General features: G+C 46.7%; 2 protein-coding genes across 2 annotated transcripts in view; both read left to right on the top strand.

Annotated features, from left to right (window-relative positions):
* The first annotated feature begins 278 nt into the window (after positions 1-278).
* LOC121835172 lies at positions 279-11,457 on the top strand. Its single transcript, XM_042289131.1, has 5 exons — positions 279-470; positions 2,046-2,241; positions 5,385-5,541; positions 6,613-6,829; positions 9,397-11,457. The coding sequence occupies exons 1-5, from the start codon at positions 279-281 to the stop codon at positions 9,661-9,663; spliced, it is 1,029 nt and encodes a 342-aa protein (XP_042145065.1). The 3' UTR covers positions 9,664-11,457.
* Positions 11,458-13,369: 1,912 nt separating this feature from the next.
* Positions 13,370-24,548, top strand: part of LOC8032569 (large neutral amino acids transporter small subunit 2) — an 89,541-nt gene continuing 78,362 nt past the window's right edge. Inside the window, exon 1 of the mRNA XM_029979443.4 lies at positions 13,370-13,943. Within this exon, the coding sequence (XP_029835303.2) occupies positions 13,508-13,943 (436 nt within the window). The 5' untranslated portion in view covers positions 13,370-13,507. The remainder of the gene's footprint in view (positions 13,944-24,548) is intronic.

Raw genomic sequence — 24,548 nt, 5'->3', positions numbered from 1 at the left:
AACTCGCCTGGAATCGAGATCGCGCGCGCAGATCGGGGACAAAAACGCGGGAATCCGCTATGAACTCGCTTGTAAGACAGCAAATTGCACGATTGATGCGATTCCCGTCGAACATCGAATGAAGTCCGGCGAAAATCGGGGCGGGGGGGGGGGGGGGGGGGGTTTCGGAATTTTTATGGTACAGATATTTGTCCAGAAAAACGGGGTGGGCGATCTCTCGGGGGCGGGCGTTCTCTCGGAGCTCTACGGGTAGTAATTTTTTAGGAAAAACACTAGACATGACCTTTACAGCTCTGGTTTTTTACACCTTTGAATATGCTTATGGGAAAATCAATTACACTTTTTTTTTCGCTGCCAATATTTATTTTTGGCACTGTCTTCCCAGATGTATGGAGAGTCTGGAGCCTAAGGCTCCCACCTGGACGGAGAATGACCTGCTGGTGCTGATCACGGAATACTGGAAGCGGAAGGTATGTGTTACGCATATGGTAAAGATTTGGTATACATTGTGGTAGTTGGCGCTGTTTTCTGCATGCTCTACTTATGAAGCAATACTGATCTTGAAACGTTTGGAAATTATGTATTGAAAGTGGAACAATAACAACCAATAATCTTGCTTTTTTTATGGGGGGGGGGGGCTATTGAAAAGAAAAGCAGCAGCTCTGACACAGCAGTTGGTTTTATGTTAACTTTCACGATCGTGGGAAACTCCCTTTCTTATTTATATATAATTTGGCTTTTTTTAGTAAGGGTATCTATACCCGTGACAAAGAATCTATGTATAATTGTGACCATGGAGCCAACGCGGAAGATTCCCCCGCATCAGCCGCTGCTCCTAGCACGCCGGTGCAAAGCGGTGAAGCTCGACGCGTGCAGTGGTGCGATGCAGTGAAACTTGACGCGCGGTCTGTGATGGTAAATTTAACTCCACGTGAAATGAAACTTACGGAGCCAGAGAAACTTACAATGCACATGCATACATCTGGCTTTTGAAGTGTATGTTTCTAAGCGGATTAACAGCGGCTCGATGCTTCGCGTCGGATGAAAGTTTTTGGACGTAAGAACCGGGAAGGCAAACCCAACTAAGGGAACATTGATACGCATAACTCGGTGGAAGCTCAACGGAACCGGCGCTTGTGAATGCAACGGCCGGGAAAGCGTAGAAACCAAGAACACATCAATGGGTTCTGTAATGTGTTTAAGTCCCCACCTCCCCCTGCTAAACTAAAAATACCCTAAAAAATGAAAAAAAAAAAAAAAAAAAAAAATGTTTACAATCCTCTGTAACGGCGAATTAGACTGCAGCTCTTGAGGAGGAGGGGAAAATACAAAGAGGAGGTTATGCTCCTCATCCGTACCCTCCCCTCCTCCTCTCCTGTTTGCCTCCAATTTAGCGGGAAATATTTCGCTAAATTTAGCGGGGAAATTTTTCCGCTAAATTTAGCGGGGAAATTTTTCTGCTAAATTTAGCGGGGAATTTTTTCCGCTCAATTTAGCGGGGAATTTTTCTCTAAATTTAGCAGGGAATTTTTTCGCTGAATTTAGTGGGGAAATTTACCCATAATGCAACGTGCGGTGACGTCACGTGTGACGTCATCATGGGAAACGTTCCATAATGCACCGTGCGGCTACGCCGACGGCGACGCTGCTCAGGCCGGAAACGGGTGCCTAAGAGCTGCGCTCTAAAACATCTTAGCAGTTGTCTTCAGCGATATCTTTAATCGTGTCTAGCGGATGCCACCAAAAGCGAATCACGTCGTGTTCACGGTAGCGGCAATCGATGTTCATAACAAAGCATGCTTTGTTGGAAAAAACGGCACCCTCAATTTCATTTTGCTGCTATACACCGCAATATTAATTCCAAAAAACATGCACTGGCAAGCCAGTCGGAGCCACAAATAATGCCACCACTTGTAAGTTGCAGCGAGTGCACCTTTTCTTTTCTACATTGATCGGGTCCACCTTGCCGACTGGTCATTCGTTCACGACCCGGTGTTGCCTGCTCTGCCCGGATGTGTGGATGGTGACGTGACACTCTTCCCCAGGAGATACTGCGTGCCAAGGCCTCTGAGAGCGTGACAAACCTGCAGAAGCGGGAATGCTGGATCGAGATCACGGAGGTGGTGAATGCACGCTGCTTCAGTCCGCACTCCAAGAAAACCATGGACCAGCTCAAGCGCAAGTGGGAGAAGACCATCATGCTCGCCAAGAAGGCTGCGCTCAGCATACAGAAGCGGTCGGGTGAGTAGGGCCCCTAGCTGCTCGCTGGAGCTCCGCGGACATCCATTCCTGTATTAAGTGATTCAGGGATATCCTTTCTAGAAGCATCCGTTTTTGGCGGTATCCGCGAGTTATTGGGGATATTGGCGAGTATATCGGGGATATTGGTGAGTATATCGGGGATATTGGCGAGTGTATCGGGGATATTCGCGAGTATATCGGAGATATTCGCGAGTATATCGGGGATATTCGCGAGTATATCTGGGACATTCGCGAGTATATCGGGGACACCCATGAACTTTCTGGAGGCATCCATATTCAAGTGTTATCAGGGGACATACATGAGTTATCAGTAGGGCTCCGTGTTTTCGGATAAATCCGAAAAACTCCGAAAAACACCCGCCGGTAAAATTTTGGTCAATTCGGATTTATCCGATAAACTCCAAATATTTATCTGTCAGTGTTCATTTTTTTTTTTTTTTAAAGTTTGATTAGCACAGAGTTAATGGTCCTGGGAAAATTGCACAATAATTATCTTTCAAATCTCGGACCGTTGTCAACAGGGGTCTTGCCACTTGTCTCTTCAAGGTTGATTCAGGGCAACAGGTCGTTCGTTGTACATTCGGGTCACAACAAAAGCCACTCTTTTGGTTTCCAGTTTGTGATTTAGAGAAAGGAAAGGGTATGTATTAGTAACAGTGAAAGCTATGGACCATGTAGATTGTATAAAATTGGGAAGAGGGGCAGTTCAAACTCTCTATTACCTCCTTAACCGCTCCACCTCACTCGGCCGCGGGCTAGATTGATGGAATAGGATGGGATGACTACGAGCTTCCTAGCGACTACCTCCGGGAGTTTAGTGATTTTAAGGTATCGGCGTTTATCGAAGTGGCACTTGTGTGTGACTTTTGTCGTGGATAAACAGCGCTACGTCCGTGCCACTTCTCTGTCTGGTCCTCGTCTTTTCGCGCTGTTTTTAAATCTGATGGATAAATTAAATTAGTATTGCCAATAGCAATGGCACCAACGCCAAATTCAACTGAAAATATTTCAATTCATACAAGCGCGTCTTCTTTTTTTATCTGGCATACGTTTACATTCGGTTATTATTTATTTATTTATTTTTAATAGGAAACACAACGAAATTAAACTCCGAATTTCGGAGAATTGGGAATAAAAAAAATATAAACTCCGAATCTTCGGCAAAAAATAAACTCCGAAAAACACCCTCCGAATTTGACGAAAAATAAACTCCGAAAACACGGAGCCCTAGTTATCAGGGACATCTATGAGCTTTCCTGAGACATTTGTTATTGGGAGATATCTGCAAGTTTCTAGAGATACCTGGAAGGGTTCTGGGAGTATCTGTCAGTCCTATGGAGATATTCTGTAGTTGTGTGAAAATATTTAAAAGTTATTTGGACATTTTAAGAAGTTGTTTAGAGATATCCGGAAGTTATCCACATATATCTGCAAGATATCTGAGGGCACAAACTTTCGGCAGGTATTTGGAAGTTATTAGGAGATATCCGCAAGTTCTCTCGTGACATCTGGAATTTATCTAGAGATATTCGGGAGTTGTCTGAGGATATCTAAAAGTTATCTGGGAAGTGCCACAAGCTTTTCTGGGATCCGGGAATAACTGCAAACTTGTGGAATTGAATTTATAAAATTTCAGATGTGTTTCTAACTCAAAATTTATAATTGATTTAATGCATGCTTTTAATTGCTTATAATGATTCAACAGATGAATAAACAAGAATATACATTACACTCAAAAGCAATTATGGTCAGAATAGTCTGCAAAGGCAACTTTAGGTGTTTCTTAGGAACATTTTCAGATTCTGATAAAATAAACTCATTTAAAAATTTTATCTTATTGAATTTTCTTGATGCTATCAACAATATCCTGACTAGCATAACTTGAACATGGACCTTTTGCATGCTTAGTTTTGAAATGACAGTGCCTTTTGATAACAAACTTTGTTTAGAAACGCGAAAGTGCTTGCATTGACAAAAATACAGACAGTGCACTGACGAGCTGGTAGAAGTCCATCATGATGACTTTAACCAAAGACTGTGGCAGAAAAAGGAAATTTGTTTTACAATATATTTTTTTCCATTATTGTAAAATTGCTTCCTCCTTCTGGCCCAGCCTCAGGTTAAAGTCATTATGATATCTGCATTGCTTTCTCTCAAACGACCACTTTGAGCCAATAGGTATTTTCTCCCAGGCATGAATATCACAAGTTCGTGATTGCCAAATAAGACCTTTGAGTTACATCTTCATATTCTTTTGGGCAGATAACCCCTACAATAGGCAGTTTTAGAATAGCACACGCTAAAGCTTTGTGTACGCAAAGAATAGCTTTGTCGCCACTGCACATGCGTTAAACACCGACTGCATTGCACTTTGCGCGTGCTATTTTAGCATATGCTATTTTTCAGAAATTGCGTGCGTGCGCAAAGAGTCTTCGTGCCCCTCCAAGAGGGATTCGTGATGAGAAGTTGGCTAAAGCCAAGATGAGCACAGCTAAAAAATGGCGGCTCCCAGGAATGCAACTGTGGCCGCTTTGGCGGCGTTGTGATTGCGACTTGAGCAGCACCTTCACAACTGCGATTTTAACAGAGGACGACATTGCACTCGTACGGGAGGTGCACGTCATAAACGTTTTGGAAGGCCCAGCATGGCAATGGTGAGACCTCTCTTGCCAAGGCGACGCAAGCGGACACAACCGGTCAACCGCTCGCGTCGCATTCTCAAATTTAAACAAATCTGAAATGTCACTTTGAACCAAAAATTTTGGTTTTTCTCAAGTTACTGCATTTCGTGTGTGAAATAAAAATTGTTACTGCATCTAGGTAGCGTTGCAAGCACGAGATGCTTGGGCTTTTTCGTCGCGGCAGAGAAACGCTACTCTAATAATACACTCATGCATAGCATGCACTAACACAAGCGCTAAATTTAGCACTAGTGTGTGCTAAAATTGAGTATATTATTCTAAGACTCCCTTATAACTGGGAATCTGCCTGTGTGCGCTATTAACGATTGATATTAAAGGCATTCGCTAGGTGGTGCAAGACGCCACCGGTTTCAAAGAGTGTGACCACACTCGCCCGTCCATCCAGTGTGAATCCAGAGTCAACTGTGGCTTTTCGTGCAGGCAACCTGTCGGACCTGGCCCCGGCCTACCAACTGGCTCTGTCCATCGTCTGCGAGGACTTCCCGGCATCCCTGGAGTGCCAGAACGGCCTCGCGGCAGCAGACGCGTCCTCTCTCACTGATCACCAGCACGCCACCTACATTGACGAGGTGTCCAGGTAGTGACTCTCCTGCTCACTAAAGACCTCTTCACACATACATTTGAGCACTCTTCCTATGTCAGTGCTCGAGACTGTGCTGTTCTAGAGATGAAGCAACACTTGCTACGATCTGTTACAGATTAAGAAAGGCAGAACAACCCCTTCACACGAAGCTCTCTGGTCGTCTCGATTGGTGGTCTCCTTCTTGTCACTGGGCTCTACTCCAGCGTTTGTTAAGGTGGAATGAGAGAAGGCTTTGTGGGAGGAGATTCTTCTGCGCTTCTTAACCTGCAACAGAGTATAATACAGTGCTGATTTAGCAGGAGTGACTGGCTTCAGTGGCGCCATCTGATGTTTTATAGTTGAAACATTTCAAGTATGTGTCACAACCCTTATGGTTCTGGTGACTTATTCCTGTTCGAGATCAACATGTTCGACAATGTGTGCAAAGAACATCGTCGAAGTCCAGAGCTTGAACCAATATTGTATATCCTGCTTTCCTTAGTACGAAGTTATCTCACTGAGACAGCAGACGGAATCAGACGTGCTACAACAAACAAAGAGCTTGCATCCGATGTATCGTTTGCCACCCATCAAGGAGAGAGCCGTCTGCGGGGTCGAAGCTTCATCGCGCACATGATAACTCTTCTCCGCCTTTTCGTGCATCCTTTCTAGCTCGTTTAGGCAAATGCAGTTCGGTTATTGTGCCTAAAACGCGTCTCTGGCTGGTCTGTTTGGCGTCCCATTCTGCCTACGCATCAAAAGTGGTCCCGGAGCGGCAACAAATGACGTCACAAAAGCCCTCCGGCTTTTGTGACGTCGGTTAATGATGGACGTTTGCAGCGGTGGTGGACGTCTGCCACATCCGCTGCCGCGACACCGACAGGGTCAGAGACAACGACATCACGACACTGTCGTCATCAGGTAGAAATAGAGGGACCATTTTTTTTTATGGCGTAAACGCACGAGTTGGAGACGCACTGCAGGCAGCGTAATTAGGTCGACTTGCTTGCCGTATTCCAACGACTTTTTGAAGCCAAAGCAAAAAACTTAATTGCACGGTCTCGCTTTTTGCCCCGTCGTTCGCAGCATGGTCATCACGGAGCTGGAAGAAGAGTCGTCGACGGACGCTCCTCCACCGGCCTCGGAGCACAAGACTCGGCAGCCAATCAGGACGGAGATGCTGAGCGAGGGTGCTGAGTGTCCGCATCCGCTGGGCAGCCGTCCCTTCCAGCCGGTCTTGGCCGTGGGGCCCGAAGACGGCGCGGCCTCAGCGGCAACGCTGGACGCCCACTCCAACCATGGGGTGAGAGAAACGATATCCGTGGCACATTGCTCTGTCCTTTGCTCTTCATCTGCAGGGAAATGTACAGTGTCATATTTTCTAAAGGGGTCATTTTAACACTCTTAACATTGCAAGAATCTGCGGCGTATTGCTCTTATTTCCTTTACGCTATTTAAGGTAGAAGGAAGCATATCGCTTCTCCCCAGATTGTTGCGGCTCCACCGTGCAGTCACCGAGCGAAAAATCGACTGGCTTAAACATTCCATCAAATGCAATGAGGGAGCGATAGCACTAATGCGCAGTTCCTACACCACCACCGTGTGGAGTTGGGGAGTAATCGGTTTGCTGACCTTTTCCTCCCTCCCGCCACTCCGCACGGTGCAACACCGATGGTCGCAGACTGTTACTTCAGACCGACAACTGTACCTGCGCTTTGTAATGCAGTCGAACACACCCAAATGGAAATATGTGAACCAGCCTTTAAAGGAATTGTCCGGTCGAAACCGGAAGTACTTAAAGGAGCTGTGCAACAATTTCAGGGCTTTGCTTAAATAATTGTGGAAGTTGATGCCTGACACTTCTGCAGTGAACTACAGAAAACAGATTTTGCCTGGATACCCTAGTTTTTACATAAAAAAATGAAAAAGATCCAGGTTTTTGCCGCCTCTCAACTCGTGCATCGTCTTCCGGGTCACGTGCACAGTGACGTCACTAGAGTAGGCGCGGAGTTCCGGAAAAGTTCTCTCTTTAGAGCCATCAGCGAGCAGCGAGAACTCATCCGCTGCCGACCGCGTGACCACCCGTCCTTGCCCGTCCGGCGCTGTCCCCCTCCCCCTCCGGCTTCTGGCGGCTGTTCGCGGTTTTGTGGACCTAGGATAGATGGCGCCACTAAAACTCCGTATAATAAAAGTTGTCGATGATACCAGGGTGTTGACGCATTTATATATATGTTGGAACGACAAGATTTGTAAAAAGAGTTACCTTTTATCGAGCAGGTATTCGCACAACTTGCTATCTTTCTTACAACGACCCAAGTGACGTCACGCCGCTTGTTTCTCATGGCCGCCGCTCGTGGCTGCAGGTCGGGAAATATTCCAAGTTTTGCCTCGCTATTATGCAGCGGAATCGCAACATTGCGATGAAAGGAGGTGTGTTTTCTGCCATTTGTGACACAGTGAACAATATCAAAAGCAGAAAATGCCAATTCTTTCAACGTTAAAATCGTTGCACAGCTCCTTTAAGTTTTTGCGCTCGTTACATCGAAGGTGCCTTCATATAGACAAACGCCATTTTCATTTTGATATATGATCTCCCCCTATTAATGAAACCTTTTGATGAGCGTATGTACGAAACTGCACCCCGAATTCGCCAGTGTCAATGGCCGACATCTGTAGCTACTATGACGTCACAAAACCCAAAGGTTTGTTGCGTGGTCGAGATAACAAGCGTTAGTCGATGGATGTCTTGTATTTTGCTTCGAATTATGTTCTCCTAGGTCGTACCCTACTGAAATACGTTTCTTTTAATGCCGTTCCCAAGCGTGTGCAAAAAAAGTCGCGCCTTTTAGCAGGATATTACTCGAAATCAGCCATAATCTTCGAGCAAACGTATGTCGTTTCGCGCAAACACAACTGCGACGGCCACCAGTCGAACTAGGAGCGCTTGCAAAACAAAGGATGCAGATTTTGTCTCTGAATCGGCACCTAGGTACACGAAGCGGCATCTGGGTACACATTTCGGCGGATCCACTGGATCGGTGATGAGGCTGCGAGTCGTTTTCTCGGAGGCGATGACCGCGGGTCGAATGCAAACGGTGAATCTTTCAAGTGCATGTTTTCACTTGACTTGGACGAGCTTGGTGAATCGTAGCCACGCTCCATTTTCGCACACAGGTCTAACAGAATCTGGCTGCATGCGTGCTGAATACAACTTTTGGCATGGTTTCCAGATGGCCTAGCTGTTGGTTTCGGTTTCGCAGCATAATCAAACCGATTGATCCGATATGGACGGGGAGTGGGTGGACGTAGTTGAATATCGTTGGAACGGCATCACACCTCAGCTTACGAGCCTTCTGTCCGCTTAGAGCTCAGCTCGTAGCTCTCTTTCGTGAGATAACCGCTGCAAAAGCAGGACCTCGATCTTGACGGGAACCCAGCCCCTATGCACGGCAACGATCCATTTTGCTTGTCACTCCACGTTTCGTGGAAAAGTGTAGAACGTCACGTTTTGGCTCGCACGTGATGCCTGGCGGTTCTGGCGCCCAGCTGCGCAACAAAAATCTCATTCATCCATGAAACAAGTTGAGCGCAACAACAAAAACGAAGCACAATGCTGCGTTCACTTGCAGGAAAACGACGGGACGAAAGTGATCGCTCTGTATTGTGTCACGTCGTAGCTTCAATGTTGCCAACGAAAGCAGCGTTTGCGCTAGGATGTGATTAGACCAGCATAAATTCGAATTACTCATGCATAGGGGCATGTAAAATTCAGATATTGCACGTACGATGTGTCTCGAGGCAACAAGAATAATATCCAAGTGTTTTCCCGAATACAAAATTTGACCGGACAATCCGTTCTTTGTTCCTCAGGCAGAAGCAGACGAAGACGACAGGTTTGACTTCCCCTCCAAGTCGGGCCAGAAGCGCAAGTGGGACCCTGACCTGATTGAGCTGCAGCGGGAGAAAGTGCGCCGGCAGATCCAGTACCACAGGACGCAGCACGAGCTGCAAATGAGCGTGCTCCGGGCGCAGATGGACTTCTGGGACATGAAGAAGTCCAAGCTGGCTGCCGAGATTCGCCAGATGGCTCCCGTGCGGTCCCCCGCTCCCGCTGTCACGCCGGACGACCCGTCGTAGGGTCCAGCCTCGCTGCTCCGTCTGGACATTCCAGTCGTGCTCAATGGTCAAAGTCGTCGTTCCAGACGGCTTAGGTTGTAAGCCGCAAATCTGCACATCTGTACCGTCGTTGGACCCACGGGCAACGTGATGAAATGCTCGGATAGATCGTCGTTCGAGCTTTTCGTCTGGTTTTGGCCGTGGAAAGACGTATTGTGTTTTGCCGAGAATCGATTCCAAGGAGCCGACACTCTGAGTCGTGAATTTACAGATGCAGAGGATGTGCTGAATGCAGATCTGCAGCAAGTGAGGTGTGGAGTGTTAACGTACAGGTTGTTCAATTTCAATTTGAACAGATTTTTTTAAAAATGGGAGGTTTGAGTGTCATACAAGTTCCGTCTTCATGTATTTATCAGGTTCGGTGGATGTTAGATGAGGGGATAATCGTCACGGTAAGTTGACTAAATAACGAAATTCTCTTAATTAGCTTGTTAATTATTGATTTTAGGGTTCATGTTGGAATTGCAGTATTGACGGCAATTAAAATGAGAAGCAAGACAGATTTAAATAGTTTTGCGAAAAGGTAATTGTTTTTCAGATATTAAACGACCAATTTTCGTTATCGCCCAATCAGAAAATTGTGCTAAAAGAAAGTGTTGCACGCCCACAATGACGGTTTGAAGAGTGACATCGTCGTTTCTATCATGTCATCAATATCTCGGCAGCGTGACCTTAATGGGTGTGCTGAGGACCAGTGACAACGTGGCTATGTTGCTCGTCCAAGCGTCAATTTGGGCAGGGCTTGATGCGCTCTTTTTTCGCACGGTTTTTATATCGGTCAGAACAAATGCAAAAATTTATTAATTAATATCTCGATAACCACTATTTTTTTGCAAATTCTTTAAATTTGTCTTTCCTGTAATAGTATTTGCCATCAATACTTCAGTTTGCAACATGGCCCCTAAAATGAATAAATAAAAAGTAAATTAACATATCTTAGTTAATTAGTCAACTTAGCATGCCGATTATTCCCTAATCGAGCATTATAAATACATGGTGAAGACAGCACTTGCCTAACTCTCACCCCTTTTTTCTATATCTGTTGGAATTAAAATTAAACACCTTGTATGAGCATCTGCAAGTTGCCAGGTGCAGCATGAACGTTATCCTTTTGTTGATTGACAACTTTCCCCACCCGGTCTTGCAACCATGTACAGAGAGGTCTTGCAAACATTGGTAGCACCGCAGCTCGCTCCTCACCTTTCCCTCGAGGATAACTAACGTCTTATCAACATTGGTGGGACGTTGCGGATGTTCATGGATGTCGGTGATGTCTCGCGGACATACGGGTATGGGATGTCAGATTACAGAATGCTCGCGACAGGCCGTAATTTACGAAACGTATATGGGACGTCACTCCAGGGGACTTTTTTTTGGATGTTGTGGGCGTCGGGCAGATGCCTGATGGGCAGCGCTGATGAGTGTTGGTAGCTTCCGCACGGTTACATTCAAATTCAGTAACAGCCAATGGACGTTCATAGGACGTGGCTGATGTTTGAAACATGGTGTGTCGTATAGGTCCTTTTTCCATGCTTTCCGATATTTCCTTCATGCACTGTGTGTTCTCCGCTTTGCGGATGACAACACAGCCATTCCATCAGTCGTGACTCTCGCCGTTCAGTCTCATGGTTCGTACAAATTTCCAGTGTTGCATAGGGTGCTCCGTGTAATTATTAAGAGAATGGGAGTTTTCCCCTTGTCTGTACTTTGATAAATGTATATTTTTTGTATATGGAATAAATTATGTTTCTCCGAGTGGGCAGTTTGGTGGACGTGTTGCTCTTACTATTTTTCAATATGCTGAGAAAAATATTGGGGCATGTCTAAGGAAGTGAGCGCTCTTGCATTCAGACACTTTGTTGTTGTTTGCTTTAGCATCTCTACGGGAGATAGTGCACATACAGAGACGTGTCTTCCTCGCACAGACAAGTCCCTCGTATCTCAGTGATGGAAGTGCTACGCCATCTACGCCATCTACGCCAAGTTGCGCCTTGAACGAAGGTGTGCTACATGTTACGCCAAAGTGCCATTTTTGCTCAAGATTGCGCCACACCCGCGCCAAAATAGACAAATCATAAAAACAATATATTGCTTTATTTTAATCTGTACAGCAGTAGGAGGAAAGAAAAATGGTAAAATATGCATTTCAGAAAGTCTCAGAAAGACGAAACTTGCGCTTCGCGTTGGCTCGTAGCAGCGGCTGCGCTTTAAGTTAAGGTAAAATGAAGAACTGAGATCGCTCGTCAACCGCGCTGGTTATTTGATGCGCTGGCGGATGGATCGCCGACTTCGTCTAAATTTCCAGAAGGTGTCGGCGATGTGATGAGCTGAAAGTTTCGAGAAACCTTTGCCAAATTGTAGGATGGCGGCTACTGTGATGAGACAGAACTGAACTCGTGTCCTCCTGGTGAGGTCACTCGATTATCATGTCTGCCGCATGCCTCCGTGTCGTCTCTCAACAGCGCGGGTGTCGAGCTTCACCGCTTTGCACCGGAGTGCTAGGTGCACCGACTGAGACGGGTGAGTGCCTGGGTTAGCGCGATAGGCTCAGTGCAATTCCAGGTCTACTTTTTTATATCTTTTTTTTTTGTCCTGGTTGTAGATTGTTCTTCACTTTTCAAAATATGCACCGAAAAAAGAATAACCGGGTCTATCTTTGAATAAATGGTAGTCAAGGCTCTTCCCGTGCAGCGGTCGATCGAAATAACAGCGAACTTCGACTTCATATTTGGTTCCAACGCCGCTAGAGAACAGTGTCACTTGCACAAGAGTAGGTGGCTGTTTTGGCAGTGCATACTATTAAATTCCGGAGTTTGGTAGGTTCATAAAACTTGGGGGACGCATAGACGAGCTGGTTTTTGCAGGCATTTTACGGGACTTATATATACAGGCTAAATAAACTACCAGCTGTAAAAGGGCGGGAAGAGGGAAGCTTTATCCAAACTGAAGTGTTGTTCTATGATTCATTTTTCATCTATTTTTAGCACCCATTGTAAATGGAACCTTCTCTGAGCCACCAAGAATATGGTGTGACGAAGGAGAATCATCCCGTCGTCTGCTTGAAATAATTGTTTCCAAACATTCCTCGGCTTATGCAAAATTACATTGGGCAGTATCTAGGTCATGCGCGTTGTGTTATTTTTGTTGAAGAATAAAGACACCAAGGAATTCATAGTGTGCGCGCCTTTGAAACCGAAACGGAAACTAGAGTCGCACATTATGTAGATTTTTTGCAACGCGTGCTGTCTGTTTATTCGACTTTGAACACCGAAGTTAAACTAACATTTAATACAAACGACAGTCGGACTTCTCGTACAGAAAAATGCACGAGAGCAGGAAAAAACTAGATAAGGCAGACCCCACAGATACAAAGGCACCAAAAATGCGCCGACACGGCAGCTCCGCCGACCAATGTTGGCGCCGTCCCGTCTCACTCCCAACCGACCCCCACGACCCCGAGCTAACTCCGACCGACCCGACACAGCAACCAAACGGAGCAGACGAACGCATCGACTTCTACTGACATCCGGTTCCTGTTTGCTATCAGGGGCGCGCAAGAGCGCATGCGTGGCCACCGCACGCACGCACACCGCACGCCCGCACGCCGCGCGTCGAACCGCCGTCGCCGCCGTAGCCGCCGTCACCGCCGCGCCGCTCCTGTCGCCGCAGGCCTCTTCCTCAGACGCCCAACATCCCAGCACGTTGACAACGCCGATCGCGCCGACACTTCTAGCGTGCACCTCGCGGACGCCACGTTTTCCGCACGTGTAAACCCGTGTTGGTATCCAGAGCTAACAGCGCGACCATGTCGGAGCACGACGAACCCGGCCAAGTGAAACTGAAGAAAGAAATCGGACTGTTCAGCGGCGTCATGATCGTCGTGGGTACGATCATCGGCTCGGGCATATTCGTATCGCCGAAGGGAGTCTTCGAGCACGCCGGCTCCGTCGGCGCTTCGCTTGTCATCTGGGTGCTGTGCGGACTCTTTTCGATGATCGGAGCCGTGTGCTACGCCGAACTCGGCACGTCCATCCCCAGGTCCGGCGGGGACTACGCGTACGTGCTCGAGGCGTTCGGACCGCTCACTGCTTTCCTGCGGCTATGGGTCACCGTACTCGTGGTACAGCCGGCCACGCTTGCCGTGCTGAGTCTCACTTTCGCCACGTACATGGTCAAGCCGCTCTATCCAGACTGCGAGCCGCCGGACTTGGCACTCAGACTCATGGCTATCGTCTGTCTCTGTGAGTACTTCGTTCAGCTTTTAATTCATTCGTGTTAAAGGGGGACGACACTTGTTCCATGGTCCTTGAATGCATCCTAGTCGCTCCGTGAGTGCTAATTCTTTTTCGAAGGAAGCGCGCGTCGATGATGGTTGGTGGCGATTGGTCGTGATGGGTCACTGAAAAAGTGTGATTCGCCGTGATTGGTCGCGGAATCACTGAAAAGGTGGTTCGTCATGATTGGTCGTGGTTGATCATTGAAAAGGCGTCTATGCTCGCCGAAGTTTGAACTGCCCCCGAAAATATCTGCAGCTCAAATTCTATTTTCTATATATATATATATATATTTTTTAATGTGTGGAAACTGCCGGTCGAAAATTGGGTGTTCAGACGACACACTCTTTTTCTGTTGGTCACGTGCGGCGACAACAAAGAACCCAAAACATTTTTTTGCTGCCATTTTGGGTGTTCTCAGGCCAACTGAGTCACATAATGATAATTGAAAATGGGAAAATGCATGAAACATTTTATTCTTATTTTTCATGACAACTGAAACACTAAGAAAGCGCGTGCATTGATAGACATTCAACGCGTAGCCGCTTGGAGTTACTCCCCGCGACTCCCATACACTCTAGCGTCACTATCCCCTCGGTGGTTGTCTCGTTTCGGTTCGTCTAAACAGCGTAAACAAAATTAAAAAAAAAAAAAAGAAAAAAAGAAAAAAAAAAAGATACCGATGAGTTTTTGGGGAGAGATTTATAAGGGACGCATTTCGCATCCGGGAATTTTTCTGAGTCATTATATCACTGCTACGAGAAACCGCGAAACTCAATTAGGAACCGCGAAACTGGGTCAAAATCGATTGGGTTTATCCCTTTATGTGTTTATTTCACGTACTATTGGCCCATATCTGTTTGGTGTCGTTATCTATGCTTCTGCAAACACGGGGTTAAGTTTAATAAACAATAATCCTATGTTTCTGCCAGCATGGGGCGAGAATAATGCAGGGTAAGTTGGTACTTGGACTGGTAACTGGTTATCTTATTGTTACGTCAAGGGGCCTTAACTAATATTAGGACAAATATTTAGAAAATGTAATCCTCGAATCACAACCCCCCCTCTCCCCTTCCCTCCCTCCCTGTTTCCAATGCTTTTTATTTGTTTTTATCGGAAAGCATAAAAGTACAGTTTCTCTGGTAACATCTTGCAAAAGGGCGCGAACGGGAGGGGAAACGAGTGGAGAATATTTAGGGTCCTTCGTTTTCGGGTTTTATATTTTTCAAAAACCGGGATAAAAATCGGCCCTTTGATGCAAAATAATACTCGTAAAACGAAATCGTTTCTTTTTTTTATTTGGTTAAAAAATTTGGGTTTTTCGAGGTTACATATAGAATGATACAGGTGTAATTAACAATTTGATCGGTTTGAATACAGGTATTATTTTTAAAATTGTGTACACCATTTAGCATTGAAACATGAAAAGAGCTAGCTCACACGGGTTTTAAAAGTTTTTTTTTTTTATAAATCCTTGTTGCTTACATAACAGGCTGCGTGCGCAGCATCTCTGCCTCCATCCTACACCTGTTCAGTCTTCGAGAGAACGTTCTCTCAGCACAACCTACTTACATTTGAAATGAGAAATTTCTCACTCTTCTTTTTTTCTTTTTGCGCTGGTTGAAACGGACAAAGGATACTTCACGATGGACATAATTAAAGGCAACATTTGAGGGCTTGGTTTATGTCATATGCGATTGCAGTGAATCCAAAGGAATCGAGGTATGCTCCTGAGGTGTGGAGCCAGCGCATATGTGTTCCTATCATCTCTTTGTTCCTTTCATTTTCGGAGCAGAGTAATTTGGAAGAGGCTGGAATTAAATTTTCGAATTCGGGAAAAAAATCGGAAACATGTTCCTGGTTGTAAATATTGGGAAATATTGGTTTTACCCGAAAACGAAGGGGCTAGATAGGTATATTCGCTTAATTACTTTATTTAGACGTGACTGCATATTTCCGCTCTGGTAATTGTATAAATAAATAAGAAACTGAAAATCACAAACTCAGCGTTATTCGTACCGGGAGTTCAGGTTAGAAGAGGAGGTGTGGCGACTGCTCGCGAAATTAGGCGCTAAATAAGACGAAGCAGGCCAAAATATAACAAAGACATAAGGGACCGTGTTCCTATTTACGGCTAAACAAAACCACTACGGAATTTAAAAAAAAAAGAGCTTAATTTGACTATTTTTTGTTAGCATTTTCTTCGTTTTCTGACTGGGGAGAAGGAAGCAGACGAAATGCTGAAGAGAGGAGGTGGTTTCCTCCTCTCCTCTCCAGCATTCCGTCTGCTTCCTCCTCCCCTGCCCTCCTTTCCCTCGAAAACTTTTCGTAGGTGGCGCTGCTACAAGCTTAAATGGTAAAACAAAATGGCTAGGTGGCGTAAGCTACCGCCCGATTCAAAGGGCTAAGCCGTATTCATCCATCCATCCATCTATCCATCCGAGTATGCTCGTATTATGCGCTTGGTAGGCATGAATCGTCGGGTAGAAAATCCCCTTCTGGCCCAGCATAATATTGCTTCAATTTATCGAACCAAATGTATCTGCCACGCTTTGCTTTTTTTTTTTTTTTTTTTTTTATTGAACCTTATGTAAGCGCTTGCATCTGAGTGCACCGGATACAAAGAGCTCATGTGAAGTTGACGCACACAAAACACCTGGTCTGTACTAGACTTTGTCTTTTTCTTTTTTCACCACGTATCCTGTTCGTAAGAACCCTACCCTATCTTTTTCTTTAATATTGTTCGCTTTTTCATATTGTTTCGGCAGTACGCTTGTACTTAGGAAAAGAAAAAGTGTCGACGTATGCACCTTAAAATATTTGTCGAATGGTTGTGTTACACTACCCCCCTGTTTCATAAGTTGGACTTTGGGTAGGAAGTGCTCAAATGAACATTTTCACTTTCATAAAATGGTGAATCAGGTCTCTAAGTTTCCCGAAATGCTCAGTGCCTTTATTAATCGTTGAAATTAGACTTAGGATTGTATTAGATACTGTAGACTTACTCTTGCCTCCATTGTATGCGCGTACCATGTTTTGTGTATTCACACTGGAAGCGGATCCGCGTTCGCAAAGCGGTTGCGAACGCGGTTGTATAAAAATCCAGTGCAATTGCACGCGCACTCGATGACATCAAGTGCGCGTGCAAATGTACTGGATCTTTATACAACCGCGTTCGCAACCGCTTTGCGAACGCGGATCCGCTTCCAGCGTGAATGAGCGGTTAGGCGCCCGTTTCCGGTTTGAGCGGCGTCGCCGTCGGCGTAACCGCGCGGTGCATCATGGGAAATGTCCCATAATGCACCGCGCGGGATCCTCGTGACGTCACGTGTGACGTTACGAGCGTCCCGCGCGGTGCATTTTGGGACATTTCCCATGATGCACCGCGCGGGGGGGGGGGGGGGGGGGAGGGAGAGGAGGAGGAGGGGTATACCCTCCCCTCAGTACTTTTTCGTCCTCCTCCTCAAGAGCTGCGCTCGAATTCGGTGTTACAGGGAGTTGTAAACGGCTTTCATTTTTTTTTTTGTTACGATTTTATAGAATTGTCAAATTATATTCACAACCCTCCCTCGTGTATAATACCAGGAAACCGGTCTTCGAGGTAACGAAACGAAGAAAGCGTGCAACGGGTACCAGTGACTACTTGAAGCTGGGCTAGTTGGTTCATGCTTGTTAAAATGCCAGCTGAACGTTTGAACGACACACACACACACAGACGAACAAAAAGGCAGACACACCACTGGACTAGCAATCATTTTAATAAAATCGTCTTTCTCTTTAGTCTACATAGAGAGAGAAAAAGAGGACGAATCCGTTTAGCATAATATGTAGGCTAAAGAGAAAAAAAAAAAAGATTCAATTAAAATAGTTGCTAGTCCAGCGGTGTGTCTGCCTTTTTGTTCGTCTCTGCGTGTGTCCGTCCTTCAAACGTTCAGCTGGCATTTTAACAAACGGATACCAGCTCTTCTTCACACGCGCCGCCTTATATTGAAAAAAAAATAGAAATACGAATATGTGATTTGTCCAATCAACACGTAAGAACCTACATTAATGAATAAGGCGTTTATATACGCTTTTATCTGGTCTTATATATATATAAAAAGTCCAATTAACATATAACTTACAGAACCGAATAAGACGCACAAAATATTTCACATGATTTCTTACGTTCTCATCTGTTCATTAAAATTTTCACGTTTCTTTTTTTTTTTGTTCTTATTTATTTAGAGTGGTCGATGACAACCTCTTTGGCTCTCCAAATAAGAGGAGAAACAAAGAAAGAAAGAAAATCGAAACAAGATTATCTCGGCGATAAAGAGTCCACTTTGTGAATTTAGCTCGCCGTTAAAGTAGCGGACCCGGGAGAGAAAGTGACACCCGATTTTTCGACGACGTGCACGAGTAAAGTTGGCATGGGTGAAGGCTGAAACTCGGCCAGAACACGACGTTGGTTTCTGCCGCAGTCGACGCTATGAGCTGAGAGGAGCAGGAAAGGCTCAGGGACTCGCGCTTTTTCACGTTGTTCGATTAGTCTCTTCGACACGTGGCGTGGGCTACGTCCGGATTATCAAGCGAAAGGATGCGAAAGCTTCGGAACATCAATTTTCCCGAATAAAACAATAGAAAAATAAAATCAAGACGCATTTTTGTTTTTCTTAATGGGCCGGCGTAACTTACACGGATATTCGTTAAACCTAGAAATAGCATTGTGGGCGTCAAAAAAACTTTATTTCAACTACAAAAAAAAAAAAAAAAAAAGAAGTTGTCAGCAAGAAGTGCGATACTTTTTTTTTTCCTTCTCATTTGCTGACAACTTTACGGTATTAGCTCCGATCAACTCCGATTTTCCGACGAAAAATTAACTCCTTGAAACAACCCTCCGAAGTCAACAAAAAAATAAAAATAAAGTAAAAACAGGGGAAAGTTAAAAAAAATTAAGTAAATAAAATAAAATTAGTTGTGTTGCGCGTGTCAGCGTCAGTGGGCGGCTGGTGTTTCCGCTGTATATGAGAAGTTTTGCCAGCGTAGTACGGAACCCTCTACAGTGGTGTCTCGTTAAACATTTTTTGGAGGCGAACTGGGTAAATGCATTTTAGTGTCGTTATTATGGACAACTCGCATTATTGACGCTCTTTTGGACGAACGGAGGTGTCCACACATTAACGGCAGATCGCTATTGATAGCAAGTAGTAGGTAACTTCGCAAACGTAAAGAAACAAAAATTAAAATAGATTTGTTTTTTAAGTTATTTGTTCAGTATACAAATCGTTCAGACGGCTGCTTGACTCACATCTGTTAAAACAAAAATTCGACTATACTTTAAAAAAATGGTTTGAAAAAAAAAAAATATATATATATATATTGGGGTTTTTAATTGGGCACAGGTCAATTAAAGCCTGGTACAATGTACGCCTACGGAGTGTCACGTGGTTAGCACGATCCAAAACGATCGTTGGGTTTCCTGTTTTTGCTCTCGGAATTGAACAGCTCGCATCAAAATATGTGCTCGTGCGATGAAATGGTGGGCTCATCCGGGCTGCACAGACCCAGACGGTGAAAATTCTGTGAACCCGTCGCCACGCTAAACGCACAAAAAAAAAAAAAAGGCTGATGTTGCGTTTACGTTAACTGTCACGCTCACGCGTTGTGCCTGAATGAGAGGTTGGCGGAATTCCCACGCGGAGAGCGAGTCGTCTATAGTCCTTGAGCAAGGGTTGCGGTGACGTCTGGACGATGCCGAACTCCGATTGCCTTTGATCGAAAGGACAGTGGGTAGACTCTAAGAAGTGCCTGCGCGTCGACTTACCCGCAAAACACTCGAAGAGCCAATCTCTGCGATCTATGAGATCAGCTCAGCGAATGATGAGGTGGGACATCTGTTCAGACCTCAAAATGAAGTCTGCGCTGTGGCATTACGCAATGCAAGCATGACGCTTTGCATTGCGTAATGCCACAGTGCAGACTTCATTTTTAGGTCTAAACGGATGTTCCGCCTCATCATTCGCTGAGCTGATTTCATAGGTCGCAGAGATTGGCTCTCCGAGTGTTATGCGGGAAAGTAGACGCACGGCCTTTTTTTTAGAGTGTGGATCTGAAGAAGTAGCGCCATTGCCTTCCCACCTGCTAGCCAGACAAACAAATGCCAGCATGCAGACTACCACACCTTTCAAGGTGATTGGCTCATCGCTGTTGGTTGCCATGGCAATTGCCATTGTGGACCCTTCCAAAGCTTCGAAGTTTCAAAAGGGTCGTCTAAACCATGCGGTCCTGCCAAGATCGCTATGGAGCATCATCGTATACTGAAAGCGTTCTTCGGCCAATATGAGCGTCTCTGGCACTGTGCATGCAATACACTTATCACTCATGCTTATTTCCCCAGATCTGTTACAATTACGTTGCTCTTCTTGCGTGTTTCAAGAGAGTAAAATTATTTTTCAATGCCCCCAAGCTCTGATGTTGCGTGTGACGGCGGTTCGAAGATGTACGGCATCTTCGAACCGCCATCATTATTTATCTTTATTTGTTTGTCATGGCGTTACAGTATTTATACTTGATGTTAGCACGAATAAACTTTAATGGTAAGTCAGCGCCTTGTTCGTCTACCTTCTTGTACTTGTCCGTGTCCTTGCGCTGTTTGAAATTTTAATCATGAAATACCTACTAGCCCAAACTTGTACGTTAGTCAGTGACTTTAGTTCTACGTAACGGTAATTGAATCCGCTAGATACAGAGCGAAACAAAGGCACTTCATTTTTTTTCTTTTTTCAAGTCTTTTCACCCTCTGTTTGCGCGTGAAATCGGGCCTGAACAATCGATCCCAGGACGGGTTTATACGCTTGCTTGAAACGTTCGGAATTTTCTCGGAGGATTTGGAGCGATTCAGAAGCGCTCCATGCTCGCGCCGGTAAATCTCAGCGCGCTTGAGCGCAAGAAGCAACGAAAAAACGCTCCAAAACCGCTCCAGATACCCACCGAGGGAACTAACTCTAGTTCCTCGTCCCCACGGATGTGTGGCCTCGGAATCCCTCTTGCGGGTATTTTAACTATACCGTGAGAGAGACCCGCGCTCACCAGCAATCCCCGCATCAGAAATCCCGACTCCGTCGGACGTTTACCGAAGGCGACCACAAGGCGACGCGCAAAAGAGGCGTTGGTGCATGCCAAGTCTCGATTGAGACGGCGCGACAGCGGTGCGTGTGCCTTCGGCCGTCCCCGCATCTTTTAGTGTCGACCGTATTTTCATGCAGCGATCGAGGCTCCGACTTATCATCTGAACTTGACCCGTCCTTCCCATTTCCGCTCTAGTCTCTTCTTAGGATGGACCGCGGCGGAGGCTACGAGCCAGCCGAAGCCGATCCAAGGAAGCCTGCGACTGTCACGTGACCATCGGTCGGCAGAGAGAGAGAAAGAGAGGGCGCGTCTTTTGAACGCGCGGCATGCATGAGACGCGGAAGCGTTGTCGAAGCATAATCGAAGGTAGGAGGCTCGCACTGGACAACTGAAGCTCTTTCCTGCCACTCTCACCTTGGCGGTGATTTACGGTATACCCTTTTCTGGCAATAAGCAACGACATAGCGTTTTCTATAGTGACAAAGCCTGGCAGATCGCCACGAGAGCGGCCGCCAAAACTGAAAAGGTAGAGCGGCAGACAACGGAGGACAGGAGAGCCACGTGAAGGGCGCCCCGCTGCGGCGAGACGCCGAAACACACTTTTCCCGAGCTATGGAATGTCCGCTCGTCCTCCTCGCGTTCCTCGCGCGACCGCTTCTTTTCTCGTCGGGTTTGAAAACCATGTTTCGGGTTATCGTCGCCACAAAAGCTGTGCGCTGGCGTCCAGGTTCCCCGAGAAATGCTCTGTGCTACCAGATCCTCGCGCTCTAATAGTGCGACCGGGCACTCTACGGCTCCGTCGTCGAACTGCCAGGCTTTGTGAGTATAGAGGAGGCTATATGGCAATGAGTATCCGTGCGCTGGCGCAACTTGAGTACCGATCAAAGTATACATGCACGCGCGGTCTTCTCTTTTAAAATGACAGACAAAAAAGTCCTCGTGTACGAGAATTAGATTTCAACAATTTAATTACTTTTTCGAATAATTCGTGATTGCGCGTTTTGTTCTCTTTGACCAAACATAGTTCTAGTTTCAACTTCGTTTCTTTTTAGCCTCAGCGATTCGCAACTAATTTTACATTCGTGTATTAGTGCGCTGCGTTTCGACTCACCAAAAGGAAAGTTGGGCGTCTGCCTCCTTTGACGATCCGCCAGCGCGTGAGACACTGGCTTTCACTCTTGCCTCGAATTAGTGTAATAACAGATAACAGGGAGGGCTTTGCTTCCGTGTTAGGAACTCGACCCTTTATCGCTACGCATCATTTGATCTCTACACCCCGCGAAACAAAGGCGTGGAAACGAATTACAGGTATTAGTAGATCCTTGAGAATGCGTTAGCATGACCCTTGGGGAAACGCCACACACGGTCAGCCTCTGGGAAACGCTAACGCTGACCCCTTCACTTTTCTCTTTTGGCTTTCTCATTCGCTTCCTCTATTTTTTTGCTGCCTCTTTTTGGCCTCGTTACGGGGTCAGTGTAAGCGTTTCCCAAAGAGGGACGCGTGTGGTATTTCCCAAGGGTCATGTTAAGGCATTCCCTAGAAATCCATCAATGGATCTTCCTGTAATTTTTTTTCGCCCCCCTTCTCTGCGCTCTGCCTGTCAGAGTACGTTCATGCCCTTGTATAAGGTCATCCATGTCACCTGTGGAAAGAACCACATCCATAGCACTGGGGGGAGGGAACCGCACCCAACGTTGTAACTACGCAACACACATCACAGCCTACGAACCGCTGCTACGGAAACCCAGAGCGAAGAACAACCGGCGACGACAGAGCGGTGACTGAGCATGCCCGCATCCCACCGCGCCGCGGTTCCTCCTCCTCTCTGGCTCCGCGCCAGCTGTGCGACGCCCTTTTGGCGAAAACGAAAATGCTCGTTTTGACGAAAACCCGGCGGTGTCTTTTGTTTGTCAGCGCCGCGAAAAAAGGGAGAGGGAGGGGGAGAGGGTGACGCTTGCGACGCTTCCGTCGGTCCGAAGTGCTAGCGTCAGCACGCGTCAACCTCTTCCTCTCTCCCCGGTGCAGACAAACTGACAGACACCGCCGGGTTTCCGTCAAAACGAGCATTTTCGTTTTCGTCAAAGGGGCGTCGCACAGCTGGTGCGGAGCCAGATAGAACCAGAAAGGAGGAGGCGCCGCGGAATGGTGGAATGCTGGCATGCTCAGTTGCCGCTGTGCCGTCGCCTGTTGTTCTTCGCTCTGGGTTTCCCAGCATTCCGTAGGCTGTGATGTGTGCGTGTAGTTACAACGATGGATGCGGTTCCCTCCACGAGTAATATGGATGTGGTTCTTCCCACGAGTGATAGGGATGACCCTATCAAAGGGCGTCAACGTGCTCTGACCGGCAGAGCACATAAAAGGGGCCTCCCGTTGATGACGAAACAAAGATTCAGCCCCGAGGCCGTGTTATCTAGGAAGTGTCGCTGAATATCAACGGGGAAAGCTTTCCGACGAGAACCACCGGGAAACGCGAGGCTGCAGGACGAATTGGACTTGCGGAACCACCGAGTCCTCGCGTGACCACACCTTATCGCCGCGCTTCGTCTAAATGACGGCTGTTAAATGGGGGCCCGGAATGCGCGTCGAAGCGTTCACCGTGTCGTTGCCGCCATTCGGGCTGGGGTGGAGGCGTCTAGACAACTTCTGGAAGGACGCTATCTCCAGCGATAATGGACGAGACGACCTGTCGCCTCTGAGCCGGCCAGGCGAGTGGTCATTGTCCCTGCTGCCCAGTCTCCTACATGTCCCCGAGCGTGTGTAGACTGCATCGCGTTGCACTCGCACATCTGAAGGCCCGTTCACACACTTGTGTTTGACTAGGACCGAGTTCGACACAACCGGCTTTGACTACGACCGACTTGTGGCGGCTCAACAACCGCGGTTTTGTCTCAGTCGGTCCCTTACAGCCGCGTTCACACTATAGGTGCCTGGAACGTGTCTCCGATTGGTGCGCTTGGTGTCCTATCCCGCCCATACATTCAAAAAGTGGTCCCAAAGTGGCAACAATTAACGTCACGAAAGCCGGAGTGACATGCTGTCGGATGTCGCGACCCTGGCGGTTCGTCGTAGAAGTGCCGGTGAAAAGGTGGCGCGAACGCGAATGTCGCAGTCGTCGCGGCGTTCCAACTCCTGGCTGTCGAAACTTCCGTGACTGTCAAGCTGGAGCAGCAGAAGAGGCGTCTGCTACGTCTACCAGCGCTACTGCGACACCGCCAAGATCGCGACCGGCGACAGCGTGACGCATCTATGACGTCATGACGCGAACATTGAGGGACTGTATACCTTTTTTGGCCGTGCCTTTTTGGTCGCGGTGGCGCCCCAGTTGGAGGTGCGTTCCAGACGCTACAGTCACAATGTTCATACTGTACCAAAGACACGTTCCCTTCTGTGTCTGTTCCTTCGACTAAAAGTTATAAATTTTTCTGCAGCACAAATGTTTCTGCAGCACAGCCTTCACGATT

The sequence above is a fragment of the Ixodes scapularis genome, unplaced genomic scaffold, assembly GCF_016920785.2.
Source record: "Ixodes scapularis isolate PalLabHiFi unplaced genomic scaffold, ASM1692078v2 PGA_scaffold11__112_contigs__length_91849675, whole genome shotgun sequence".
Taxonomy (NCBI): Eukaryota; Metazoa; Arthropoda; class Arachnida; order Ixodida; family Ixodidae; genus Ixodes; species Ixodes scapularis.
The sequence above is the reverse complement of the archived record's forward strand: the minus strand, read 5'-3'. Positions and strand labels throughout refer to the sequence as shown.